At 38.1% G+C, this 27,498-nt stretch overlaps 1 protein-coding gene across 2 annotated transcripts in view; it reads left to right on the forward strand.

Annotated features, from left to right (window-relative positions):
• The window catches only part of KCTD3 (potassium channel tetramerization domain containing 3), a 70,834-nt gene that overhangs the window by 22,272 nt on the left and 21,064 nt on the right, over window positions 1–27,498 (forward strand). For both annotated transcript variants that reach the window (XM_082652395.1, XM_082652396.1), the window contains exons 9-13: window positions 3,462–3,652; window positions 13,939–14,054; window positions 22,970–23,057; window positions 23,193–23,309; window positions 25,202–25,372. In XM_082652395.1, the coding sequence (XP_082508521.1) occupies window positions 3,462–3,652; window positions 13,939–14,054; window positions 22,970–23,057; window positions 23,193–23,309; window positions 25,202–25,372 (683 nt within the window). The remainder of the gene's footprint in view (window positions 1–3,461; window positions 3,653–13,938; window positions 14,055–22,969; window positions 23,058–23,192; window positions 23,310–25,201; window positions 25,373–27,498) is intronic.

Genomic DNA, 27,498 nt, shown 5'->3' on the forward strand with positions numbered 1-27,498 from the left:
TTCAGTATTTGTGATTGGTCTGTTCTTATTTTTTGTTTCTTCCTGGCTCAGTCTTGGAAGGTTGTATGTTGTACCTTTCTAAGAATTTGTCCATTTCTTCTAGGTTGTCCATTTTATTGGCATATAGTTGCTTGTAGTAGTCTCTTGTGATCCTTTGTATTTCTGTGGTGTAAGTTGTAACTTCTTTTTCATTTCTAATTGTATTGATTTGAGCCCTCTTTTTTTTCTTGATGAATCTGGCTAAAGGTTTATCAATTTTGTTTATCTTTTCATAGAACTAGCTTTTAGTTTCATTGATCTTTGCTGTTGTTTTCTTTGTCTCTATTTCATTTATTTCTCCTCTGATCTTTATGATTTCTTTCCTTCTATTAACTTTGGGTTTTGTTTGTTCTTCTTTCTCGTACTACTTTAGGTGTAAGGTTAAGTTATTTATTTGAGATTTTTCTTGTTTCCTGGGGTAAGATGTATTGCTATAAACTTCCTTCTTAGAGCTGCTTTTGCTGTGTCCCATAGATTTTGGATTGTCATCTTTTCATTGTCATTTGTCTCTAGGTATTTTTTTGATTTCCTCCTTGATATCTTCAGTGATCCATTGGTTGTTTAGTAGCATATTGTTTAGCCTCCACATGTTTGCGGGTTGTTTTACAATTTTGTTCTTTGTTAATTGATTTCTAACCTTATAGCATGGTCAGAAAAAGATGCTTGATATGATTTCAGTTTTCTTAAATTTACTGAGGCTTGCTTTGTCACCAAGCATGTGATCTGTCCTGGAGAATGTTCCATGTGTACTTGAGAAGAATGTGTATTCTGCTGCTTTCGGATGGCGTGTTCCATAAATATCAATTAAGTCCATGTGTTCTAATGTGTCATTTAAGACCTGTGTTTCCTTATTGCTTTTCTGTCTGGATGATCTGTCCGTTGATGTAAGTGGGGTGTTAAAGTCCCCACTATTATTATGTTACTGTCGATTTCTCCTTTCATGGTGTTAACATCTGCCTTATATATTGAGGTACTCCTATGTTGTGTGCATATGTATTTACAATTGTTATATCTTCTTGGATTGATCCCTTGATCATTTTGCAGTGTCCTTCTTTAACTCTTGTAACAGTCTTCATTTTAAAGTCTATTTTGTGTGATGCTAGTATTACTACTCCAGGTTTCTTTTGATGTCCATTTGCATGGAATACCTTTTTCTGTCCCCTCAGTTTCAGTCTGAATGTGTTCCTAGATCTGAAGTGGGTCTCTTGTTGACAGGATATATATGGGTCTTGTTTTGTATCCATTCAGCCAGTCTGTGTTTTTGTTTGGAGCATTTAATCCATTTACATCTAAGGTAATTGTTGGTATGTATGTTCTTATTGCCATTTTAAACACTTAGGTTCTTTGACATATATATCTATTGTCATACAATTTGCGGTTCAGCATGCTTATAGTAAATTTCAAAATCTTGTAAGGCATATCCCCTCCACTTTCTTTCTTTGAGATCGTAATGTGGAAGATAACCATATTCTTTGCATAGCTTTTCCGACTTCAGAGCATTGGTTTACTAGGCAGCAGTAAGGAGATGGAGTGCTATAATATCAATTGAGCTTGTTCTGTCTTGTTTTACTTATGTGAAATTTTGTATTACATGTATGGAAAATTATAGAGCAAATACTGCTTTTTCTTTGTACTTAATTTTAACTTAAAAATAGAAGTAAATTCACATATCTTATTGAGTTAAATTATGTAATTGTTATAATCCCTCTCAAATATGTTGTCCTGATTGTTTTACTCTTTTTTGGCATCTCTTTATTTTATAATCCCCTAATTTTTCTAGAGAAAAATTATTTAGAAGTACACTCTTTGTAAAAGATTAGATAGTATTTTTAAAAAGATTAGATTGTATTTAGTTTTATTATTTTTAAAAAGATTAGATCGTATTTAGCTTTATTACTTATATTCCTCAATTAATGATCACAAGATTATATCATTCACCTCATTAAATAGATACAGCATCTCTTTCTTGAACAGTGTATGAGCCTAGTATATGTCTGCATCCACATAGCAGCATATTATCACTATTCTTGAAGTGCTGGCAATTCTTGCTTTGTGTCCAGTCTGACAGTTGCTGAGAGCCATCTCTATTTCATTTCTCAATGTTTGTCAGTATTTAGAGTTTATTAGATAATTATTTCCATTTGTGTGTTTCAACACATGAATCCCATCTGGTGGCTGAAGTGGGTAATTACAGACCATCCATTGCCTAGGAAAAAATAATACATATTTCTGTGTATTGCTTTTAAGTTTAAGCAAATCATTAGTTCTTGAAATTAATAAGAAGGTTGAATTGCATATTTTTGTGAATTATAGTTGTATTACTTTATTGTACATTTTTAAACAAAAAGCTAAAGTGATTTTACTTAGGTTAGGTGATCATCATTTATGAATACTAAAGTTTGATTTTTGCGGTGAATATGTCATGTAGTATATAAAGGAGCACTTATTTTCTTCACATTTATTTGTTCTCTTTAGGTAAGGCAAAGAGAATCTTTACAATTTTGTTTGTATCACTTGTTTGGTATAACTTAAAAAAATAGATACTCCATAGTTAAAGTTCAGGTCATTTATTGTCACGATTGCTTAACTGTAGGTTTTAAGTGTATGAAGACTTACTGTATAATCACAGAGAATACATGTCTGAAAGACTTAAATTCAGTTAGAACAGAAAAAATTATTAAAAATTTACAGGTGTGTTTATCAGAAGTTAAATATTAAAGCATTTTTATTCAGTCAACTGCAAATCTGAATCATGATAATAAGTCTTTACATATGGGGAATGAATAGGCTCATGAGACTTTTTTCATTTAGAATAAAACATTTAAAATCCAGTCCTCAGAGAATGGTTTCCAAAGCCCCACATTTTATTCACTTGATTGTGCCAAGGTGTTGGAGTATACATCGTATACCAGATCACTCCATTATCTTAGTTTCCATGAATAGACTGTCATCTGAAGTTTCAAAAAAAAACGATTGGTTGAGTTTCAGTTAATAAGAGTAACAATAACTGATCAGTAACTGAAAGGAATAATAATCAGCCTGAAACTCTGGTTTTTGTTGACTATTTCTATCCATAGATAATCACAGTACCAAATTTTTGTGTAGAAAAGTGAAAGGTACTACCTTTTTTTTTTTAAAGTTACTAAAGTTTTTACAATTTGAAGGACTTGGCTAAATTATTCTTTGGAGAAGTATAGAACTCTAGGCTCCTTTTTAAGTGGTTTATATGTTCTATGTATGTAAATGTAAGGTACCTCAGGAGTAATCTGGCTTTGTAGAGGATATAGATCAACAAAATTTTATGTTTAATAAATATAAAGGTAGATAAATAGCTGTGACTCAAGTTATTTTGGAACATTGATTTGTGTTTTTTTGCTTAAGTGCTGCTGAGTCTCACTTATGTGTCTGTTCTTGTTTAACAGAATCAAAGAATCTTCAGGATGGCAACAAGTGTTTACAAGCCCATATTTGGATTGGACTATTGAACGAGTCGCTCTAAATGCAAAAGTGGTTGGAGGTCCACATGGAGACAAAGACAAAATGGTCGCCGTTGCCTCAGAGAGTAGCATCATCTTATGGAGTGTCCAAGATGGAGGAAGTGGAAGTGAAATTGGTAGGAAAAATCTTGTGTACGCTGTGACACGTAATATTCTGAAGTTTAAGAGGGATTGCCCATAAATATTAGAACTGGTTATTGGACTAGATATTAGTTAGCTAGAGCTGCTGCATCTTATTTTCAGGGTCCAGTAATATACAGGGCTGCTCAATGTGAGAGGAATGATCTGGTAAGGAGGGAAGAAAACTGAAACCTGACTGCTCTATAAGAATGTGCTTTTCCTGAATCCTGTTTAGTGGTGGCTGCTTTCTCTCCACCTCTTTCATACCACTGGGCCTGAAGATTGGGTGAATAACTTTCTTGTTCCTCCTCATTTGTTGCTTCTAGGCCAGAAAGTCTCAAGCTTTTAAATCTCTTCTAAATTTCACTTGACATTCTAGTTCAGGACCATTAAGAGTTTTTGTTTGTATAGGTTTTATCTAATGATATTTACCATAATAGGAATTAAAACTGAAATTTTAATAACTGCTTATTAATTAAAAATATAACATAAATAAGCCCATTGCATGGTAACATGAATGACACTTTTTTTTTTTGCGGTACGCGGGCCTTTCACTGTTGTGGCCTATCCTGTTGCGGAGCACAGGTTCTGGATGCGCAGGCTCAGTGACCATGGCTCACGGGCCCAGCCGCTCCGCGGCATGTGGGATCCTCCCGGACTGGGGCACGAACCCGTGTCCCCTGCATTGGCAGGTGGACTCTCAACCACTGCGCCACCAGGGAAGCCCCCGAATAACATTTTTAATGAAGAATAACTATATTTCCAAAAACTTTTGTGAGAAGAGTGGCAATGGTTTACAATTTTGTAAACCTCTTTAATGTTTTATTGAATTCTGATACTTATTTCTGCTTTCAGTCTGCTACGTTTTGTTACTCTGGTTGAACTACATGAAGAGAATTTGGCTTCACACAGATACATAGTTGAAAAAAACATATTTTTATATAGTCTTTTCAGATAATCGTGGATAGTGTTTGCTTCTGTCCCAAAATTTTGAAATGATATCGATGAACTCTGTTCATACAGATCATACTCTGTTAAATTAAAATCCATCAATCTGTTTTGTACTTTGAATGGATCTTTTGTCCTTACATAATTTTATAACATGATGCATTGGTCATTTGGAAAGTGTTGGTTTATTCTGAGTCATGTAAATCTTCCAAGTGTTGATACCTTTCATTGTACAATAGAGTAAAAAAAAAAAAAAAAAAATCACATTTTTTTACTATAACCACTGATCACACCTCTGAACTCTGTTGTGTTAGGAAGTTGTCATGCTCGCTGTGGCAGATAAACGCTTTCCAGAATTCTGATATTCACTTGAAACACTGAGTTTGTATCATTAAAGTAACAGGTCCACTTTTCTCCCTTTTTAGGAAAGTTTACCAAATAACCAAATCTGAATTACCATAGTTTGTTAGTCATGCTTTCACATGAAAATGGTACGCTAAGAGAAGAGCAGCTGGTTTCCTCTCAGCTCCAGCAATTGGGAATATGCTTCTCCTCGACACAGTCATGGTACTTAGTCACACAGAATATTCAGAAGACACACACTCAAAATTGAGACTTAGTCAGTACATACTCTTACACAGATTGCTTCATCCAGGAAATTCTTAAGTTCAGCTGGCCTTGTTTTCTTCCATTGAAAGTGTGCGGCAGAGAGGAATTGAATCACTACCAGTACAGTTTACTGCCACTGCTTTGATTCATGCTAAGGTGCTCGCTCTTTTTACCCAACATTGCTTTGCACCATTAGTGCAAAGATCAACAGGAATGTTCTAGGATAAAGTGTGATAGTCATACGTTTTCAACACTCTGAATATTTCAACACCATGTGTGTTTGTGGCCGATACTCAGGTAGAAGATCTCTGATGACTGGCTGGTACTGATACTGGATGCACAGAAACAAAACACCAGGTCCAGCCACATCTGTGTATTCGTTTTTGTAAGACAAAAATGCAGTTTTGCAGACAGCCTACTGTCTGCACCAGTCTTTAATTCGAGGACTTACTGTGTCATTGAAAAGTGCCAGTGTTGTGGTTTCTTTTACTGACATTTCATCTGGCAGGCTTTCACCATCGCCATCTGTCCTAGCTTTCTTAGTCTCCCAGTGATTGTGTGCCCTCCTCTAGCCAGTGCAATGCCATAACTTACCCTGTAGGATGATTCAGTGGCTTTTTCATATCTAGTTTGAAAACCTGTAACAATTTGTGGCTTTTAAAACACTTTTTCCATCTTCATTTAAAATATTTCTTTAAACTCTGAGTATTTGGTCTCAAGGAACCCACAGCTGGCTTTATAATACTGTTCAAAATTGTTCTGTTGCATAGGCACAATAAGGCAGGTTATTAATATCTATATAGTTGAAGGAAAGATTACTTTTGTTATTTAAAATTTTTATATACAGTTTTGCTCAGTTTGTTTTAGAGTCCTCCCTTCCTTGAATCAAAGAACTCTACTATGTCATATGTATCTTTGCCAGCACTGTTAGATTTAGATGGTGCAGCTATGGATTGAAAGGCAAGTTAAGTATAAGAAAAATACATTAAAAATAATTTATTTTAGAATAAAATATTTTAAACAGTTTTAGGTAAAATTTAAAAATTAAGAAATGTTTTCAGAACATTTTAAAAACTAATATTGCAAAACAACAAAGTGTACTTCTTGTGTTTCTTTGTAGGCACAAGGAAAACTTGTATTTTAAAATAATTATAGCAGATGTAACTGAAGATGACTAATAAAAGCATAGTGGAAGTATTTAGGCCAGACTAAGTTAGTCTTGGGAAACTTAGTTATACCCCAGCCTACCATCATAAACCATTCTAGAGAATATAAGAACACATATGCAGATGCCATTGTCTAAATGGTGACCTCATCACATGTCATGTAGCCTCTGGAAAACCCCTCTGTACATTCTTGAGATAATGAGAATTTGTTAAAAAAAAGGCAAGTAGTGCTTTAATATCACCATGAAAATAGTCTTGACTTCAGACTTCCAGAGGGTTCTCAGAGACCAAGGATTCCTAGACTATACTTAAAGAGAATCATTGTTCTAGGCCATTTTCCTTCCCTTCTCTCCCAGCTACTCCCCCAGTCCCCACGCCTGCCCACGTTTCGAATCTCATACCATCTGTATTTACGCTTGATGTAGTCCTCAGCTGCTCTCTAGGTTACTATCCTTCATGCCTTTGAAATTACTAACTCTGATTTTCCAACTCAAAAATTCTTTAACTCCACTGGGATCTTCACTCATTACTTCCCTTTTTATAGGCTTGGATTCCATCATTATAATCACTCTAGCATAGAGCCTCAGTTTTCTTGTGTCTTTCCCTTTGCCTTACCTACCTGGAGAAACCACATCCCTGGCCAAATCGACCTTTCCCCCGAATATTAAAGGCGGTGAGGAAAAAGAAATGCATATGCACACAAAACAATAGTCTCAGTCTGTGGCCTCTACTCTCAAGTGGGCCTTTAAAGGCTACCCAGAAATCCTACTACATTACCCTTGTCGGTTCTGCCACTCTCCTAGATGACTGTTTCATACCTTTTTCTTTTTCCTTAAACTTCCAACATCTTCTGTCATTCTCATTGAGAGAATAGAGAAAACCAGGAGAGACTTTTCCTAAATTCCTTCAATCATATCTGCCCATCTACGTGTATCTGTGCTCATATAATCTATTATCACATTTATTACTGTGATTAAATTGTCTCTGATCTTATCTAAGGCCAGCTCCTTATATCCAGCTGTGTACTATGTCCTATTTCCTTCTACTTACTGGAGACATTGCTCTAGAAATCATTCCGCTCTGTTGGATCATTTCCATCATCATACAGCTGTGCTTTAATTCTGCCTTAAAATCAACAGCAAAAACTGCTCTATGTTCTCTTCCAGTTTTTACTTCATTTTTCTGTTCCTCTTAAAGCAAGAGAGAGTAGTTATCTGATCTTGTTTCTATATCCTCCTCTTCTCTTTAGAAGTTGCTCTAATTACGCCCCCAACCACTCTATAAAACTATTCTTGTTAGTGTGACCCATGATCTGTACTCTGCTATATCCTAGGATCAATTTATAGTCTTCATCTGGTTAGAACTGTCATTTGATAATATTTGATATAGTTGATTACTCTTTTCCTTTTGAAGACTCTTTCTTTGGCTTCTAGGACACCTTATTGTCTTTATTTTTTTTTAATTTTTTTTTTGCGGTACGCGGGCCTCTCACTGCTGTGGCCTCTCCCGTCGCGGAGCACAGGCTCCGGACGCGCAGGCTCAGTGGCCATGGCTCACGGGCCCAGCCTCTCCGCGGCATGTGGGGTCCTCCCAGACCGGGGCACAAACCCGTGTCCCCTGCATCGGCAGGTGGACTCTCAACTACTGTGCCACCAGGGAAGCCCCTTGATTTTTATTATAGCTCTTTGTTTCTTCTCAGTTCCTTTTGCTAATTCTTCCTTATTTGCCTAATTTCAAAATCTTGGCATGCCCCAGGGCTCAGTCCTTGGACTTCATTCCTCTATATCTGTGTCTGGTCCTCAAGATCATTCCCAGGTTCAGTGATTTGCTAGGAGGACTTAGAGGACTCAGCACGTAGAGGTACTTAGAGCTATGGTTTATTACAGTGAAAGCATGCAAAGCAAAATTGGCAAGGGAAAAGACACATGGGGTGAAGTTCAGTGGAAACCAGGTACAAGCTTTCAAGAGTTCCCTTCCAGTGGTATCTCATAGGACATGCTTAATCCTCCAGCAGTGAATTGTGACAAACTTGTGAGATGTCTACCGGGGAAGAAGCTCACTAGAGACTTGGTACCCAAGGTTATTACTAGAGGCTAGTCACTTAAGTACCCTCTGCCTAGCCTGTACCAAGATTCCAGATTCCCAAAAGGAAGCAGATGTTCAGGATAGAGACATTGTTTACACAGCAGTTTAGGCTTTTTGTCAGCATAGATTAGATTTCTTTTGTCTAGAATTTCATGAGTGGAGTTATGTAGTTAGTGTGTGTTCTTCTGTCTCTGGCTTCTTTCATTCTACAGAATGCTTTTGAGATTCATCCATGTTGTTGAGTGTATCAGTGGTTCATCCCTTTTTATTGTTGAGTGGTATTCCATTGAAGTAATATTCCAGAATTTGTTTCTCCATTCATCTGTTGGTAGACATTTGGTTTATTTCCAGATTGGAGATATTAGGAATAAAGCTGCTATGAAGGTAGCAATCTTTCTTTGGACATTTTTTTTTTAAACATCTTTACTGGAGTATAACTGCTTTACAATGGTGTGTTAGTTTCTGCTGTATAACAAAGTGAATCATAAATACATATACATATATCCCCATATCTCCTCCCTCTTGCATCTCCCTCCCACCCTCCCTATCCTACCCCTCTAGGTGGTCACAAAGCACCGAGCTGATCTCCCTGTGCTATGCGGCTGCTTCCCACTAGCTATCTATTTTACATTTGGTAGTATATATAAGTCCATGCCACTCTCTCACTTCATCCCAGCTTACCCTTCCCCCTCCCCGTGTCCTCAAGTCCATTCTCTACATCTGCGTCTTTGGACGTTTTTTAAATTAAATATCTAGGAGTGGAATTTCTGGGACCTGTGAAAAGTGTATGGTCTATGTTATGAGAAAATGCGCCACTGTCTTCCAAGTGGTTCTTACCATTTTACATTTCTGCCAGCAATGTGTGAGAGTTCTGGTTGCTCTGCACCCTTACCAACACTTTTTTATTGTCAGTCTTAATTTGAGCCATTCTAGTGGATGTGCAGTGATTTTAATGTTGGTTTTAGTTGCATTTCCCTAACTACTAATGATATTGAGCATCTTTTCATGTCCTTATTGACCATTTGTACTGTGTTTTTGAGAAGTGTCTTAAAATCATTGCCCTCTTTTTATGAGATTGTCATCCTGTTATTGATTTGTAATAGGTCTGTACATAGATTAGTGGTTTGCAATGAGGGATAATGTCGTCCTCCAGGGGACCTGTGGAAATGTCTGGAGACATTTTTGGTTGACACCATTGAGGGAGGACTCTTCTCTCTTTCTCTCCAACTCCCCCCACCTCACTCCCTTTCCCTCTCCCTAACATCCCTCCCTCATTCCCTCTTCTCTCTTCCTCTTTTTGAAATTCAGTTACATTTTAGGCTACTTCATATTGGCCTTAGATGGCACTGAAGCGCTATTTTTTTTTCCAATTTCTTTTCTCCCCCTTCTTCAGTTTAGATCAATATCTTTACTGTCTTTTGCCCTTTTGCTACGGTATTCATTTAATCTGCAGTTAAGCCCATCTAGTAAGTTTTTTATTTGAGATGCTGGACTTTTCAACTCTAAAATTACCTTTTTTGATTCTGTTTTAGTTTGTTTCTCAGCTGAGATTTCTTGTCTATTCACTCATGCCTTATTTTTTGCTAAATGCAACATATTCATTATAGCTGTTTTATTAGTTTTTGTCTGCTAATTCCACTGTCTGCACCATTTCATTTATTTTGAGTTACATTTTCCTGCTTCTTCACATGTCTGGGAAGTTGTAATTATATGTTGGGCTTGTGCATGATACATTATGTAGGGAGTATGAATTATTATTATTATGATGTAGGGAGTAACAATGCTGTCTTCTTTTAAAAGATGTGAGTTTTATTCTGGCAGGCAATTAAATTACCAGAGGATCGTTATCCCGCTAGGCTTGTTTTTTTTTGCGTTGTTAAGGATAGGTAGCCTTTTTCACCTTTATTTTTTATTTTAGGGCATGACTCCTACTCAGGGTGTGGTGTTATCTTTTTGGAGTCTTAACTGAATGCCTGAAGAGTGAGTCTTACTGTGCTGGAACTATTGAATCCACCCACAAATGACCTCTGCTATTTCCACTTAGCTCCCAGGCCTACAGCAGCCTCTCTCTTTTATTCCTCGGGGATTCTCGCCCAGCCCAGGTGCAGCCTGGTCTCAGCCGAGGCATAGGAAAACCCCTGTACAAATTCTGCGCCATCTCCACTCCCACACTTCTTTCTTTCTTATACCTTGTTCATAAATTCTAGCTGCCTCAACAGCTCTAGACTCTGATCTCAGCTTTCTCAGTTGAGAGAAACCCTCACTTGATTCTCCCTTGGGTTTCACCTCGCTGTGGTCGGGAGAGCTTATACAGAAAGCCAGTGTGACTGTGGGGCTTATCTTATGTATTTACTGTTTCAGGTCTTCTGCTCCCTGTTGTCCGGTGCCTAAAAACAGTTGCCTCATGTATTTTGGCCAGGTTTTTTGTATGGTGAGGAATAGTCTGATGCCATTTATTCCATCATGACTGGCAGTGAAAGTCCCCCCTAAAACTTTAGGGAAAAAAAAATACTTTAAAATTTTTGAAATTATAATATGCTGGTAGGTATACAGAAAAGAAATCAGTTGTGGGGTTTTTTTGTTTGTTTTTTTCAAATTGCCACTTGTAACATACCAATTAGTGAAGGAGATTTTATGCCTTGCTTTCTTTCCCCCCCAAAAACAAAGGGTGTGGTCAGTAGCTACCTTATGAGATGGTAGATGGTAATTTGTTCATGTAAAAGAGATTATTTGTTGTTACAAATATTCTTTAGGACCTGACGGCACCATCCGAAGAAAATTGTTAGGACTGGTGTATCCATGATAGAGCTTCCCCAGAGGCTGAGCGCCTTTGTTGTAACTTACATAAGACATTGCTGCTGGATTGCCGCCATAAGCAGGGCCCCTTAAGACAGGAGCTCGTCATTACTTATACTGGTGTCCTCCCTGTGCATAGGGGTCAGCATTGTTGAGTCTAAGCAGGGGTGACACTTGAAATTTCTTGAGATCATTCAGAATGTCTTCCTTGATTTCCCAGAATCTCATTCTTCTCTCGAGTAATCAGTGTTTGTTGGTTTTCCTGTTTTTATTTCTACCATTCACATAGCCCATAGTACTGAATATAGTTATCTTAACATGTTCTGAAAAATTGTCTAGCATCAAGATTAAAGTACTAATACATGAGAGTCCCTGAAGTTGCGTGTGAAATGATTACTCTCTGCTTTGAAGTGGGAAGTTAATTTCTCAGCCAGTTCTGATCAGAGAGCTTATTAGCTTTTGTATGTGTGTTGTGTTTTATTTTGCTCTGGTTTTTTTGGTTGACAGGTTGGGCTGAGATGATCTATTCATGTGTATAAATATGTATTTATGAGTACATAAAAGTTAAAATGTACATATGGAAGACATTCTTAGCAATACTTTCCAGATTTGTTTATTTTTCATTTTTGTCCAGTGTATATCATTTTTCTTTTTGCTAGATGCCTGGCTTTTTCAAGATTGGTTAAGAATTTTCAAGGTGTTGTTTATTGCCACTGGTCTTGTATATAGTACACTTCTGAACATAAAGAAATATCCCTCATTCATGTAAGATTCGAAAGAAATCAGTTATCTTTTCTGGCTTATGCTTTTTAACATGTTACAGTCGCATTTAATTGGTTTGTTTCTCCCCGTGAGATCTTCAAAGCCTTGTGAATCCTTGTTTTTCTCAGTTAGATGCTGAGAAAATTGTTCGTGTTGTCACACATTAGGTACTTTTATTTTTTGGGCGTACTTTTTTAAAAATAAAAAAACATACTTGAAACAGCTAAAGATACACATAAAACAATATTTTATAGTGAGGCTTATTTTCTAGAATAATTAGGTAAAAAGGTATTTCTCATAAGGTGCTTTTCAAGTAATAGAACACTATTTAAATGTCAAAATTGGATTATAACATTTTTAAGGTGAAAGTGAGCCTTGAGACATTTAGCTTGGACCCAATTTTATAGATCAGATAAGTAAGAACCTGAAGGTGGCAAAGAAAGGTACTGTCAGAGCCAGGATTCTGACCCAGAATCTCCTCCCTGCTGGTGTAGTACTCAGCTAGAGAGAGACAGCTGTGTAGGGCCATGCATGCTGTACCAAGGTGAGCCGAGACATTCTTGACTCTTTTGCTGTTAATGTGGGCTATCCTTACAAGGTCCCTCACCTGCAACCCCGCTTCCCTTGTTTCTCAGGTTCCCTAGGCTTACCCATTCCTGATCCCCCAATTTGACGAATTCCTTTTCACCTTTTTAAAAAACCCAACTCAGATGGCTTCTTAGAAATATTCTCAAGCTCCTTTTCCTGCCCTCTTTTACTCCTCTGGTTATTACTGTACTCTGTGCATCCTTCTGTTGTTATTGCATTAAAATTGGTTGTTGGTATTTTTTTCCTTTAAATCTTAAGTTCCTAGTAATATCCAGTCTTCTTACGTTTATTTGTTTTTTTTTTTTTATTGAAGTTTAGTTGATTTACAGTATTGTGTTAGTTTCAGGCATACAGCAGAGTGATTCGGATATATATATATATATATATATATATATGTATATATACTTGTTTTTCATTCTTTTCCATTATAGGTGGTTACAAGATATTGAATATAATTCCCCATGCTATACACTAAATCCCTGTTGTTTATCTTCTCATATTTTTTAATCCCATGGCCTAGTATAGTTAGTGTCTTTGGAGTGAATTAAATTGAGATCTGCAGTGTTGGGAAACAAGAGGTTTAAAATAAGCTCTGATAAAGGCCTGAATGTTTGTTTTGAATACAGTGTGACTTCTTGCTGTTTTGTTTTGTTCTTTTCTCTTTTTTGCCTATTTCCAGATTTCTAGATACATTCTGGATAGTTGAGGTTGTCAAGTCTGTGTCGGTCCATGAGCAGGCTGCAGCTAAATCTCCTGTGGATTTTATAGAAATGCAGTGGGTTTTCTGATTTAGCGAGTCTGGCATGAATCCAGGAATCCCAGGATTCTTTCTGTTTTATTTTGTTCACTTGAAATCTACGCGGTTGTTTTGATGATCAGCTAGGTTTGGGAGCCACAGCTTCAGGTAACAAGCTGTTCAGTCAGAGTGGGACTACTTGGGGTAGACTTCTGTCTGCCGCTTAAGAGCTTACAGGTTTCTTTTTTTTTGCGGTACGCGGGCCTCTCACTGCTGTGGCCCCCTCCCATTGCGGAGCACAGGCTCCGGACGCGCAGGCTCAGCGGCCATGGCTCACGGGCCCAGCCGCTCCGCGGCAGTGGGATCTTCCCAGACCCGGGCACGATCCCGTGTCCCCTGCATCGGCAGGCGGACTCTCAACCACTGCGCCACCAGGGAAGCCCGAGCTTACAGGTTTCTTATTTCTGGTTCCCAAAGTGTCTGGAACATAATTTGTATAAATGAGATGCCTTTAAAAGATGTTTTTAATCTGGGTTTTGATTAATTCGAAAGATGGTGACTGATTAACCTCTATTTTTTATTATCATTTAAGGAGTGTTCAGCCTTGGTGTTCCTGTAGATGCTCTCTTCTTCATCGGTAACCAGTTGGTGGCCACGAGTCATACAGGGAAAGTGGGAGTGTGGAATGCTGTCACCCAGCACTGGCAGGTTGGTTTTAACTAATGCATATTGCAGAAATGAAATTATTTCTGAAGCTCACGCTGATTATGCATCTGCTTTATTGTGGAATTCATATTGTTTCTGTTTTGATTATACAGTAAGTCCCCAGCATACGAACAAGTTCAGTTCCAAGAGTGTGTTTGTAAGTCCAATTTGTAAGTCCAATAAAGTTAGCCTAGGTACCCAACTAACACAATCTGCTATATAATACTGTACTGTAATAGGTTTATAATACTTTTCACACAAATAATACATAAAAGCAAACAAAAAATAAAGAAAACATTTTTAATCTTACAGTACAGTACCTTGAAAAGTACAGTAGTACAGTACAACAGCTGGCATCCAGGGGCTGGCATCGAGTGAACAGGCAGGAAGAGTTCCTGACTGGAGGAGAGATTGGAGGTGGGAGACGGTAGAGCTGAAGGATCCTCGGCAATAGGCGACGGAGGGCAAGCTGCGATTTCACTCAGGCCTGACATTGATAGCACAGGGTCTGGTTCCTTGCTGGATTCAATTCTGTCTACCCTCTTGAAAAAGCGATCCAGTGATGTCTGGGTAGTAGCTCTTTTTTTCTCCTCATAGATGGCACGGTAGCACTGGATGCATTCTAATCGTCTGCTGCAGCCTCTGTGCACTGTTCTACTTTCGGGTCCTGTGCCTCAGAAACTAACAGTGCCTCCTCAGATAAAGAGAATCCCCTTGCCATTTCCTGTGTCGTGAATCTCTTCTTAGCAGTACCAGCTACATCACCGCTGCCTTTACGCTTGCTTCCAGATATCCTGGGCTCGAAATAAAGATACTGTACTACTGTACTCTGTACAGTACTGTACAGTAAAGTACACAAAAGCACAACCACTTGTAGAGGATGTATGCACGTGACAGTGCACGCCAGACATGTGAACTAACTTACGTGACTGGGCATGCGAACACACGTTTGCTTCCTTGAAAGTTTGCAAGTTGAAGGTTCGCATGTAGGGGACTTACTGTATAAAATATTGAATATATTTACTGCTAAGTTTGCTTCTGGATACAAGTTTGACTACATTTTCAAGAATTTTAAGTCACTTGGGAAAATGAGTGAGTTTTTAAACTGGTTTGACATTTCTTTATTTCCTTGAAATGTTTTAAGTTTCATGCCTTGGGAATAGTAGTCCAGGCAAACTTCATCTCCTGAGTGGGAGCACACTTCTGTGTGAAAATACATAGCCTGTTCAAGGAAAAGATAGCAAGCTAAACGGTTTCAAGTACTTGAGAGGAACAGGAAGGAGATAAGACTAAGAAAAAGGTTATTGCCTGATTCTGAAGGAGAGGGGAAAAATGAAAGGACTTTAAGCAGAGAGTGACTTGGCCAGATCCATGTTTTAGAAAGAGAACAGTGCTAGCTAATATGAAAAGTGGACTGGAGATCAGGGAAGTAACGCAGCAAAAGAGGCAGAGCTTCAACTAAAATGAGTAGACGGCAAAGATGAGACTAGCTGAAAAACGTTTCATAAGCCTTCCTAAAAGGATTGGTATCTGATTAGGTGGAGAAAAATTAAAGGAGAGAGAGATGGATTTCTAGTTCTGACAGTTGAGTGGCTGGTAATATTTTACATTGATAGGGAACGGAGGAGGAGAATCATATATGCTGGTAGATAGTGTGAGGAATAATTAGAATGACTAAATATGTTTACTTTGAGATTCCTGTGGGTATCCATATACAGGAGCTCAATGTATAGTTGGAAGCACCCCTCTGGAATTTAGGGAAGAAGAAAAGGGCTAGAAAAAAGTATTTGGAAACCATAATACTTGGTAATTTAAAAATGGGAATTGGTAAGATTTTCCATTGAGAGGATATCTGCAGCGAAAGAAAAGCCAAAGTTAAAATCCTGAGGAACATTAGCTCTTAAGGGAACAAGATAGGAAACCGAGAGCCAAAGTGACACATATGATACGATTGAGAAATGACATTGGTTTTGTCAGTAGGATATCATTTGCAGATGTATTAATAAGTTAATTAGGTTTTGATTGGGGGTGGCAGATTGCAGGAACTAAGGAATTAAAAGATCAGAGATTAGAGTTAGCAAATTCAGAGTGTCTTTCAAAAAATTTGGTGGTGAAGGAGAGCAGAGAAACAAAGTGATAGTTTAAGGATCAAGGCTGGATGGAGGAAAAGATATTCAGTGCTTTATTTTACTTTTTCTCTAGGACGGGAGAAGTTTGAGCATGCTTGTTAGTCAGAGAGGGGAGTTGACAGAGAAAGCATTTGAAGGTTGAAAGAATGAAGATGGTTGCTAGTGCCCTAGAAGCAAATGGGGTCTAGAACACAGCTGGAGGGGTTGCCCCAACAGAGTAGAGAGACTTCTTTCTCTGCGATGGAAGAGTGAGGAAGGCGTACTGTGGAGGAGAAAGACATTGGAAGTGTGTTTCAAGGATTGCAGAGATTATAAATCTTTATAATGGACCTGGCTGGTACAGCTATGTGAGTTTCTTCCTTAATCCTCAGTACTGGGAACAGAAGCAAGAGAAAAGAAAACAGTGTCGGCCTGATTCAGGATTGGAGATGTAATAAAATGGGTATGACACACACAGGGATGAGAAAACATGAAGTGGCAAAGTAATTGAAACTGTAAGATCAAGAAATGAAGGAGTGCCAGGTCAGCAGAGGGGGATGCAGGGATTCAAGGGACTAGAGGGACGTGAAAGCAGGTTGGTGACTTACAAGGAGTGGGAATTGTTGTGGTCAAAGACTGGAGTTAAGGTTTTGGAGTTGGAGCAGTTCTCATTGACGTAGCCATTTAAATCATGTGTTGAACTGACTTAAAGATGAAAGTAGTTAAAATAGTGGTCAGAGAACTGTAAGGGTCATCAGGGTGAACATTTAGGTGCCAGAACAGTAATGGAGAATGGGACAAAAAGCTAACTGATCCAGGTGCCCAGCTCCTCAGCAGAAGTGGTGTGTTGATCTGGAAGCTGCAGTCTGGGCAGAGGTAGGGTAATTGAATGTCGTGATTGGGCTGAGCTTGTGGAGGGACATTCTTAAGGCCGTACGGCCGCGCCTGAGATGCTGGGGAAATGGTGAGAGAATGAATGACTTCCGATGAGAGAGATGGCAATCGGAGAAAGTTAAATTTCATTCTAGATGGAGACATGGAAGTCATGTTTGTAGAAAAAATATATTAGCCAAGAGTGGACCTTCCATATGGGCACAGAAAAGGCATTATAAAGGTTGTTACCATGAAAGTGATGGGCCGAGGAATGTGGGGAAGGCCTGATCTAGGCTGATCTAAAGTTGAGGTGGAGGGAGGTCGATCAGAGGGGTTCTTCAGCTGGTGCTGTTTCTGTAAAGAGGAATGTGGATTTTAATGATTTGTGGAAGATCTGCTCTCAGGTAAGTTACGTGGCTAATTATGTCCAGTGAGCTTTTAGTGGCTCTGAGAAGCTGTGCTATCTGTGCCATAAAACTCCCAAGGTGCATTTAGGTTTCTAAAGAAACATGTTTCTTTTTTTTTTTTTTGCGGTACGCGGGCCTCTCACTGTTGTGGCCTCTCCCATTGCGGAGCACAGGCTCCGGACACGCAGGCTCACGGGCCCAGCCGCTCCGCGGCACGTGGCATCTTCCCGGACCGGGGCACGAACCCGTGTCCCCTGCATCGGCAGGCAGACTCTCAACCACTGTGCCACCAGGGAAGCCCAGGAACATGTTTCTTTATTACCTTCTTTGTTTTTTACTAATGTCACAACTGCATATAAAAGTTTTCATATTTTGAGATCCCAAAAACTATACTAGCATCCTCAAAGTGGATACTTCACCTTAAGCGTTTAGTCCTGTATGTATAACCTGTTGCTTCTTGTTTGGTATATGCATGAGTTGAAAACCATAGCTGACAAAGTAGGTTTGTTATTACATTTCAGGAAGACCTGGGGTAAGTCGAGCATTCATGCAGCAAACAAGCCTTATAACTTTTAGCCCAGATAGATGATTTACTTTTTTGGTGGTGCAGTGCAGAGCTAGGATGTAATGAAATCTCAGTGTCTGATCTGCAAACCTCAACGGACAGTTCTGACCTGAGGCTGGCTGCTGTGGCACTGGATGAGCGGGTTCTGATCTGGCCTTTAGCAACAGTTCTGCCCATGAGTGACACAGAAGGTACACAGGACAACTAGTGTAGTTTGTGACTCTCGCTGTACAGTCAAGATTGATTTGAGGTATTTGAGTCAGACAAACGAGCCTGAGAGCGAGAGAGCAAGCGTTTTTGAGCCTAAAAGCGGTTGTGATATTTTGGTGTAGCAGTTTCTTATTAGGACAGCTTCAATAAAATGTTAATGAAAATTTTATGAGTATTGTATCTGATTTGGGTAAGAAAAAAGAAAATTATTTTTAGAAGGAAAGTTTCAGTGTTTTCTTCTTTTTTTTGTTTAATTCCTCTTCATTAGACTTCAGAAGATTAGTAATAAGGAATTAGTGTTTCAAATACATGGCCTAGGCTGAATTACGTGGCAGAATAGTAACTTTAGGCATTATTTCCCAAGTTGTGCAAGTTTAAATTTAGATGTATACTGGAAACATAGATTATACATGTTTCGTTCTCATATCAAAGCAGAGAGACAGTGTTGGAAGTTAGTCCTGGAAAGTCATTGTGTATTGTGATTGCTAAAGATCAGAGAGCTCTGTCTGTGTTCATTCTGAAAGACGAGAGATCTTCAGCCAGAGTCACCATCTGAGTCACAGCCTGGCCTCTGAATGAACAGTGGAGGACGAGCTTGAGAAGGAAGTACTGGCTGTGGGAACAAGGAGTCAGAGTGAATTTCTGTGCTCTTATGGTCTGTGCCGGACAAGAACTAGGGAGGCTTATTTGATGTGGCTTCTCTTCTTTTGTGCTCTGATGCACTTGTAGCACTGATGTCACAAGTAGGGTTTGGTGGGATTTACTTTTTTGTTTTTGTAATAGGTTTATGAACCCCTGCAAGTTAGGAACAAGAATAAGGTGGGCATTGGAATCTTAGGCCCAGAATTCATTGGAATCTTAGGCCCAGAATTCTTAGGCCCAGAATTGGAGAGGACTGACATTTGGGTGTCTTATTATGTCCTGAACACTATCCCAAGTACGTTGTATTTCTTACTTGGGATTTACAGTAATGTAGCTGAATTAGATCAATTATTGGTAAGAAGACTTGACATTTTGGTGTCTATTATGTACTGACCACTACCCTGAGTATGTTATATTTGCTTACTTAGGATTTACAGTAACATAGCTAAATCAGCTGACATATAGAAATATTGGGTAAAAATATTAAAACAGCATATATTGTATCTATATCAAGTATTGAATTACATTTATTTGTTTGTTTATACATATTTGCATGTCACGTATCAGAGTAAAGGCTCTGGGGTCTGGGGTTCTACCAGGAATAGGAGGCATGGCTTCATGGGACAGTGTAAACCAGCCTCCTGCAAAAAGCTGACGCTTTAAAGGTCTGCCTCAGTCCCTGAGAAGAAGAATGGGAAAATTTTGCTCAACAATTTTGGAACAAGAAAGCTTGACCTGTGTTTAGTGTCTTGGACTGGGGAGAGGTGGTGCAGGGGAAAACCATCAATGAGAAATTGAGACCAAAATAATCAAATTAGGAGTACAAATGTGTGAATTGAAAACACAAAGGTAAGTATGGGAACTCCAATTTGAGAAATTAATGTAAAAAGCTGGTCTAGGGCCATTTGCGTTTCCAGATGTGGACATGAAACTGAACTTTCACAAGATATGGTGCACAGGACTCTGCAGAAGAAATATTTTCTGCTGAAAGTGAGCCCATAACCTCCCCAAATTTGTAAACTACACATGAAACATGAAAGCAAATGAGGGAAAGTCATCAAATGTTAGCAGTTAGAGTACAGATGTACCCCAAAGCTGAAAATAATTGAACAATTAGACAACTAATGTAGAATAAATTTCTGAAGTTATTTAATGAGATAGAAGAAGGACTGGACTATAACGAAGGAATAGGACCAGTCAGAAAAGAAGCAAAATGAAAGAGCAGAAATTTAAAGGTCATTGAAAATTAAAAACAAAACAAAACTCTGACTTAATGTGTTGAATAGAAGGACGATGAATTGACAGACACATTTGAAAAAAATCATTCACGCTGAAGCAGAAAGAGTGAGAGAGAAAATATGGAAAGAAAAAAATGAGAAAATCACTTTCAGAAAGGAACAGTGGAGGTGGGGCAATTTAGAAAAGATAATTGCTAACAATTTTGGAGAGTTGAAGAAAGACATGACTCTACTGATTAAAGAAATACATCAAGGCTAAATAAAATGAGAGTCACACTTACACACATGGTGATGTGTTGGGTTGGCAAAAAAGTTCATCAGGGTTTTTCCATAGGATCTTATGGGAAAACCTGAATGAACCTTTTGGCCAACCAATAATAGAAGATAAAAGTATCATAAAGGTGTCCACAGAGTAATGAGAGGTACACTGTAGTTAGACTTAAAACAGACTCTTCATCACCAGCAGTAGAATCCAGAAGACAATAGGCTATTCTCAAGTTAGTTGGGGAAATAACTTTCAACTTAGGATTTCATATCCAGCAAAACTATCATTCAAACATGAATGAGAGATGTTTTCAGATAATACAGACAAAGTTTGTCACTTATAACCTTCAGTGGAAGGACCTCTATAGAAATGCCCTTTGATAAGGTTATTTATACTTAGAAGAGAAAGTAGTGGAATACAATAAACATGACTAGCCAAAGAATTTGTAGATGTGCTGGTGACTCTAAATAAGTCTAAGAAGTAATGGGTGAGGGTTAAAACATACTGATGTTAGAAACAGTGATCATCATGCAGGTAGAGATTGTGGTTAAAGGATTCTAGGGGCCTTGTGTTGCTTGGGAAGATAGAGTGATTTTCAAAATGTAAGTCATTTAAATTTTTACATAGGAGTTAATGATAATCACTGCATGCAACGTTAGGAGAGAAAACCCACTTCCACCTTAGGTTTGTGACCACCGTGACTGAACCAAATATACTAATCAGTATGGTGTCTCAGGTTCCTGACATGAAGCTGTTGGGGTAAAGAAGAGGAGGCCATGAAAGGCTGGCTCCTTGCTTATGCTGGGAGAGAAGAACTTCGTACCAACTCCTCTGTAACCTAACTTTACTTATCCTCTGCTTTCCCTGTTCTCCTTGTACTGAGGGGTAGACATGAGCAGAAAAGCAGGACGTGCTCAGGGGTTGCAGGAAAAGAGGTAGGAAGGCTCTAGTCCTGGAGCCCATCCTCCCAGAGAACTGAAAGGTCAGATATCTGTCTTGGACGTGCCTGGGAAAGCTCCAGGCCGCTGCTGCTCTTTCACTGAAAAATGGGTCCGGAGGGAGAGGAATCTCATGGCCTTACCTATCCCCAGCCTCTGACTGTGAAGATTCTGGGTAGAATTGAAGCTCTTCTTGGAGTGCTGGAGCTAAAACGATGCACTTGGTGTAAGAAAATTGGTCAGTGAAGCAGCCTTCCCTCCATTTTTCAGACATCTTTACTCATATCACTGAGAAGTTGTCGGTGTTTACCTGCTACGAAACGTGTTGGTTCTGATGGGACAGAAACCTGACCTGGGGTTGGGGGTGATCACTGAATCTTTGCAGAGATATTTCTAGTGTAACTTATAACCATGCAGGACACCAGAAGGCACACACAGAAATTAGGGTCATGGACATGAACGGCTTCTAGGAATCATTATTTCCAAGTTTTAGCTCTTTTTAAATTTGTGTTTTTAGTTAGACTCTTTTGCTGTATTTGCTGTTCTGTCAGAAGTGTGCTTTTCCCTTTCTCTACCTAACTCCTAGTTAGTTTTTTAGTTTTCAGCTTTAGTTTCTTTTTGAACTTTTCCTTGATCTTTGTGCTTCTCCCTGGACTGGGGTTGAGATGGGAATCCTTTCTCCCTCTTCTATGATTGTATTGCACACCCTGTGTTTATACATTAAATAATGTATAATGTATACTGTGATAGGCATTAATGTGCCTATCACATTATAATTGTCTTTATTTTTCTTTCTTGCCCACAAGTTTCTAAGCTTCTACAGAGCAAAAGTGATATTTCACATCCCTTATCCATTCCAGTACTTGTTCACCTGGATAATATCTGGTACATAAAAAGTGTTTCATTTAAATTTTGTGTGTAAACTTTCGCATGCATGTCTGGCCTGGCTGTACATAGGGGTGATTCAGTTTGATCTCATCGCCAGTACAATAACACTTTTTGTTTGTTTTTCGTTTTGTTTTATAGTAAAAATCATGCCCTTTGCTTTTCTCTTGGCACACACATAGGCATTCATTAATTTGTAACTAGACTGATTTGCTTGGAAAACTGATTTTTTTTAATTCTAGTACTTGAAAAAATAAAAGCATTTGAGAACTTGTTTGGCCATTTCCTAGGAAATAGAGGTGAAGTATTTAGTGGGGAATATGAAAGTAGAGAAGACTACCTTTTCAAAGAAATGGTAATGAACTACCAAGGGAGCGAGTGCTATCTAGAAATCGGTTGATCTGTTTTCTAGTTCTGATTCTGGGCAGGTCATTTCATCTCTTCTATGAGAGAGACAAGGGAGAAAGGGGCCTGGTCAGACTTGGTTTTCCAGTCCTAAAGTGTGCTGTGACCTCACAGTCATGTGCAGAAAAAGGAAATGAGTAAATTCTGAAAGGAAAGTGCTGCTGTCGGAAATAAAAAATTTTTTAGAAAAGCTTTAAAAGGTCAGAGTTCCCCTTGGAGATGTGTGTGTGTGTGTGTGTGTAAAGAAAGTATTTTCTAAGCCCTACTTAAATCGGATATTAGTATCCTTTTTATTAAAAGACTCAAAAATTTTGAGGAAATTGAGCAGAAAATATAGATTGTAATTAATAACTGACATCTAACAATATTCTCACTACATCAGGTTCAAGACGTTGTTCCTATAACTAGTTATGACACTGCTGGGTCGTTCCTTCTCCTGGGATGTAACAATGGATCAATATATTATATAGGTAAGTGGTCAGACACTTAGTATGGTCCTATTTAGTATGATTTTTAAAATGAGAACAAGAAAATATTACCTTTTTTAGTTTTAAATAGATTCACTATTTATTTTAATGCTATTTAATTTTTTTTTTATTTTTTAGATATGCAGAAGTTCCCTTTGCGAATGAAGGATAACGATCTTCTTGTAACTGAACTTTATCATGATCCTTCAAATGATGCTATTACTGCTCTGAGTGTTTACCTCACACCCAAAACAAGTTAGTGCATAGAAAAATTATTATAAATTGTTGAAGTTCTTTTGATAATGTATGTTTATTCGTTGGTTTATTGTAACACTAATCTGGCCCTTTGTTTTGGTGAACTGCAGTGCTGAGGATTTCATCTCTTAGAGTCTAAAGTTTATGTTTGGTTTTATACTGAAGTCAGACATGACCAGTAAACATAATCTGAGGTGGGAAGTTAGAACTTTCCCTCTTGTGAATTGTATTGTTAAGCCCTACTATTATAATAATAACTAAAATTATTTGTTAAACTTATCTGCACATTTACCTTCCTATGACAGCTGATTTCATTTTGGAATTAAGAGCTTTATTTTTTTTTCACAACAATAACAACAACGAAAGCTTTTAGACTTTTAATCTCTATTGAAAATTTCTCTGGGAAATTTTAAATTTAAGTTTTGGAAAACCTCAGTATCCATAACTTATTGCTTTTTCAAAGGCCATTGCAATGAAATTAACAAACTAGCTCTGTAAATTATTAAGAATTTTTATATTCTAGAGTGAAAGATAAACATAAATGGGAAATTCAAAATTTATCTGTAATGAAAGGAATTCTAGGAAATACTTACATGTGGCTAGTAATATTAATAGTTTGAATACGTTACTTGTGTAATCATTTCATTGAATGCATTGTAATAAATCATTATCTTCGGTATGAAAGAAAGAAAGATTCTGGTGTGCACAGATGATTTTGATTGAAATTGTAGGATTTAAACTATGTTGCTCCAGAACAGAGGTCAGCAAACCATGCTCTTTTTATTAATAGTTTTATGTATTGTCTTTGGCTGCTTTTCTGCAACTGTGACAGAGTCGAGTGGCTGTACAGAGACAGTGTGGCATGCAAAGTTTAAACTATTTGCTTTTTATAGAAAGTTTGCTGACCCCTGCTCTAGAATGAGATATGCTCCCCTCCCCGGCCCCAGTCTAATTAAAAAGGGAGAATAAAACTTCTTTTGTGGTGGCAGTGTCTTCTTTTAAGACACAAGAATGGAGTTGCCTTTTAAGTTTTGAGAAGTGTTTTCCATAGCATGCCCTTTTCCTTCGATTCCAGTATTTTCACGTGAATCAGAAAGAACAGCTATCAAAGCTAAGAGGTTCTCTGTGACGCTTTTAAGGAATGTAGGTCACTGAACTCCATTCTGTCTTAAATATATGATGGAATCTGGGCACTTGTTTGAAAAAAAAGCCACAGATGAACCTGACGTCATGAGCTAGTTGTATATAATTAGAAGAGAACAACATAGGTAAATGTGATGTAAGCAATGGAATGGATATATTTTCCCATAGTTATAACAGTTTTGAAACTGTTGAATAGTACATGGATTACTTGATTATTCAAAGAGAAGATTCAATATTGTGGCAGAAGTAAAACAGATGGTCATTCGAGGCTAGAAATAATATGGAGTATTGCTTTAGGAATACTGTGTTGTGTCAGTGGTGTTCTTAGCATGTCAGATTTATTCCTTAAACATTTAATGAGTACCTACTATGTCTCAGGCACTCTGTAAGGTGATATAGATTAAAAAATGATTATGATTCAGTCTCTTATCAATAAAGAGTAGAGGTAGATAGACATGGAAATAGAGAATTGGGGTGTTACAGTTGCTCTGATAGAACCTGATACATAGTACAAGGGAGAGAGTGAACAATTCTATATTGGAGTGAGTGTTAGGAAAAGATTTGTAAAGGAAAGAATGAATTTAAGATGGTCAGAGAAGTCTTAAGATTTCTTTGCTGAGCTGGATTTGGGGCTGATAACAAGTGCTGAATCCAGCTCTGCCTCTTCTATCACAGGGAACACTTTGCAAGGGCAGCTTTCTTTTTATTGTCTTCTATTATATCACCTTTCAATTTTTGATTTTGGTTAGGTGTCAGTGGTAACTGGATTGAGATTGCCTATGGTACGAGCTCTGGAGCAGTACGAGTAATTGTGCAGCACCCAGAGACGGTTGGGTCAGGCCCTCAGCTTTTTCAGACCTTCACAGTTCACCGAAGTCCCGTCACAAAAATCATGCTCTCAGAGAAGCATCTTGTATCAGGTAAAGTGATTTTATTAGTACTGGTAAGGAGGTCTACCTCATGTCATGTAAAACCTTGCCTTGGGTGTTATTTTTTAGACTCCTACAAATTAAAAGAATATAAAAGCAGTGTTTTATGTAAGAAAAACACACCAGAAAAAGTGGTAGAAAAGTTTAATAACTGAAGAAATACTATGATTGTCTTCTGAGGTTTCTTTGATATTGTCTGGTTGTAGTATACATAAATTTAGAAGGCATCATATCTTTTATTTACTCTCTATTTTAATATTTGGTTCTTATGGCATATTTTACTTCAGAATATTTATCATAATCCTGTTGAAGAATGTTTTATTAGAGAAATTTTTCAAGTATGAATATAATATAAATTTGGTTGTGTTGTCTTAAGGTTTAATGCTAAAGTTAGTAGAATGTTAATAGTCTAACATCAACTACTGTTAAAAATTAGTAAAATGTGTAAAGAGAGGTGAAGAAAATAACATTTGTGGGTTTGTTGTTCTTCATAGTCATATATGTTTCTAACATTTAGATACTAATTTGATACTTAAAAAATTAGTTACAGATTTTCAAGCAAAATTAGCCTGACACAAAATAAAATGATCACAAAGTAAAATTCCATCATGAGATTCAATGTCTATGATAGATGATTTCTGAAAGCATTGATGAAAATTGAATTGAGTCAGGTTTATCAGTAGTTTGCTTTTTTAAAACAATCTTGCATTAAATCTTTTGTAGATCAGCTCCTGCCTAACTTAAATTTTTATAAACATCCTTTTCATGCATCAGCTTTGTTTATATGAAGACTACCTAATATAAAAAGATGCTGCATCTTTCACTAATTAAACACCAAATGGAGCTGAAATACCTTGTCCATATATGAATGGATGGATGGATGGATGAATATGCTTTTATTGAATGTCTCATTGTTTTGGATGTAATTATGCCTTTCTGAAACAGTCTCTTTTTTAATCTTTCATAGAGCAGTACTCATCTAATATCTGCCTCGCTGAGGAGTTTTTCTCACTCTGTATGGCTGGTTCCTCCTCTTTTGCCCAGTTACTAAGTGTTGGATTGCCTCAGATCTCTTTCTAGATTTTCCATTCTTTGTCTGTACTTTCCCTGGTGATTTGAATATTATTATCTACATGCCAGTGACTCCCAGACTTGCCCTTCACCTGTGACCATCCACAGAGTTCCAAATTGTATATCCAGTGCTTGTGCTTAGTATTTGGTTTTATGTTTAATAGGCATCTCTAAATTAACCTAGATAAAATAGTACTTTTGATTTCTGTCTCAAAAGCCATCTTAGTATACAATATCACTACTCATTTACCCAAGCTGAAAATCTAGGAATCACACTTGATTCTTCCCTTTTTCTCACTGCACCCGCCTCCCCCTGCCCTCCACATAACGTGTAATACATCAGTAGGTCCCGTTTCTCTGCTTCAACATACATCACAAGTCTGATTACTTCACTTTGTGTCCATTGCTGCCAGCCCCTTAGCTCAAATCAGCATTTCTCCCCTAGGTTACTCCATTCTTTCCCTGTTTCTGTCTTGGCTCTCTATGGTACATGTTCCACACAGCAGCCAGAAATATCTTTAGAAATGCAAAGCAGGACTTCCCTGGTGGCGCAGTGGTTAAGAATCCGCCTGCCAATGCAGGGGGCACGGATTCGAGCCCTGGTCCAGAAAAATCCCACATGCCGTGGAGCAGCTAAGCCCGTGTGTGCCACAGCTACTGAGCCTGTGCTCTAGAACCCGCGAGCCACAACTACTGAGCCTGTGTACCTAGAGCCCGTGCTCTGCGACAAGAGAAGCCACCGCAATGAGAAGCCCGTGCACCGCAACGAAGAGTAGCCCCTACTCACTGCAACTAGAGAAAGTCCACACAGAGCAACGAAGACCCAATACAGCCAAAAATAAATAAATAAATAAATAAAATTTATTTTAAAAAAAAGAAAAAGAAATGCAAAGCAGATCTGATTTCCGATGGCTTCTTTCTGTTTATAGAATGAACAGAATGAACAGATTAATACGGCTCTTCCTGTTCCGGATCCTGCTCACCTGCTCACCACGCCTCCCATGTCACTTTTCTTACTGCTCATGATACCTAACTCATTGGCTTTT

This window comes from Grampus griseus (genome assembly GCF_964374135.1).
Source record: "Grampus griseus genome assembly, chromosome: 1".
Taxonomy (NCBI): Eukaryota; Metazoa; Chordata; class Mammalia; order Artiodactyla; family Delphinidae; genus Grampus; species Grampus griseus.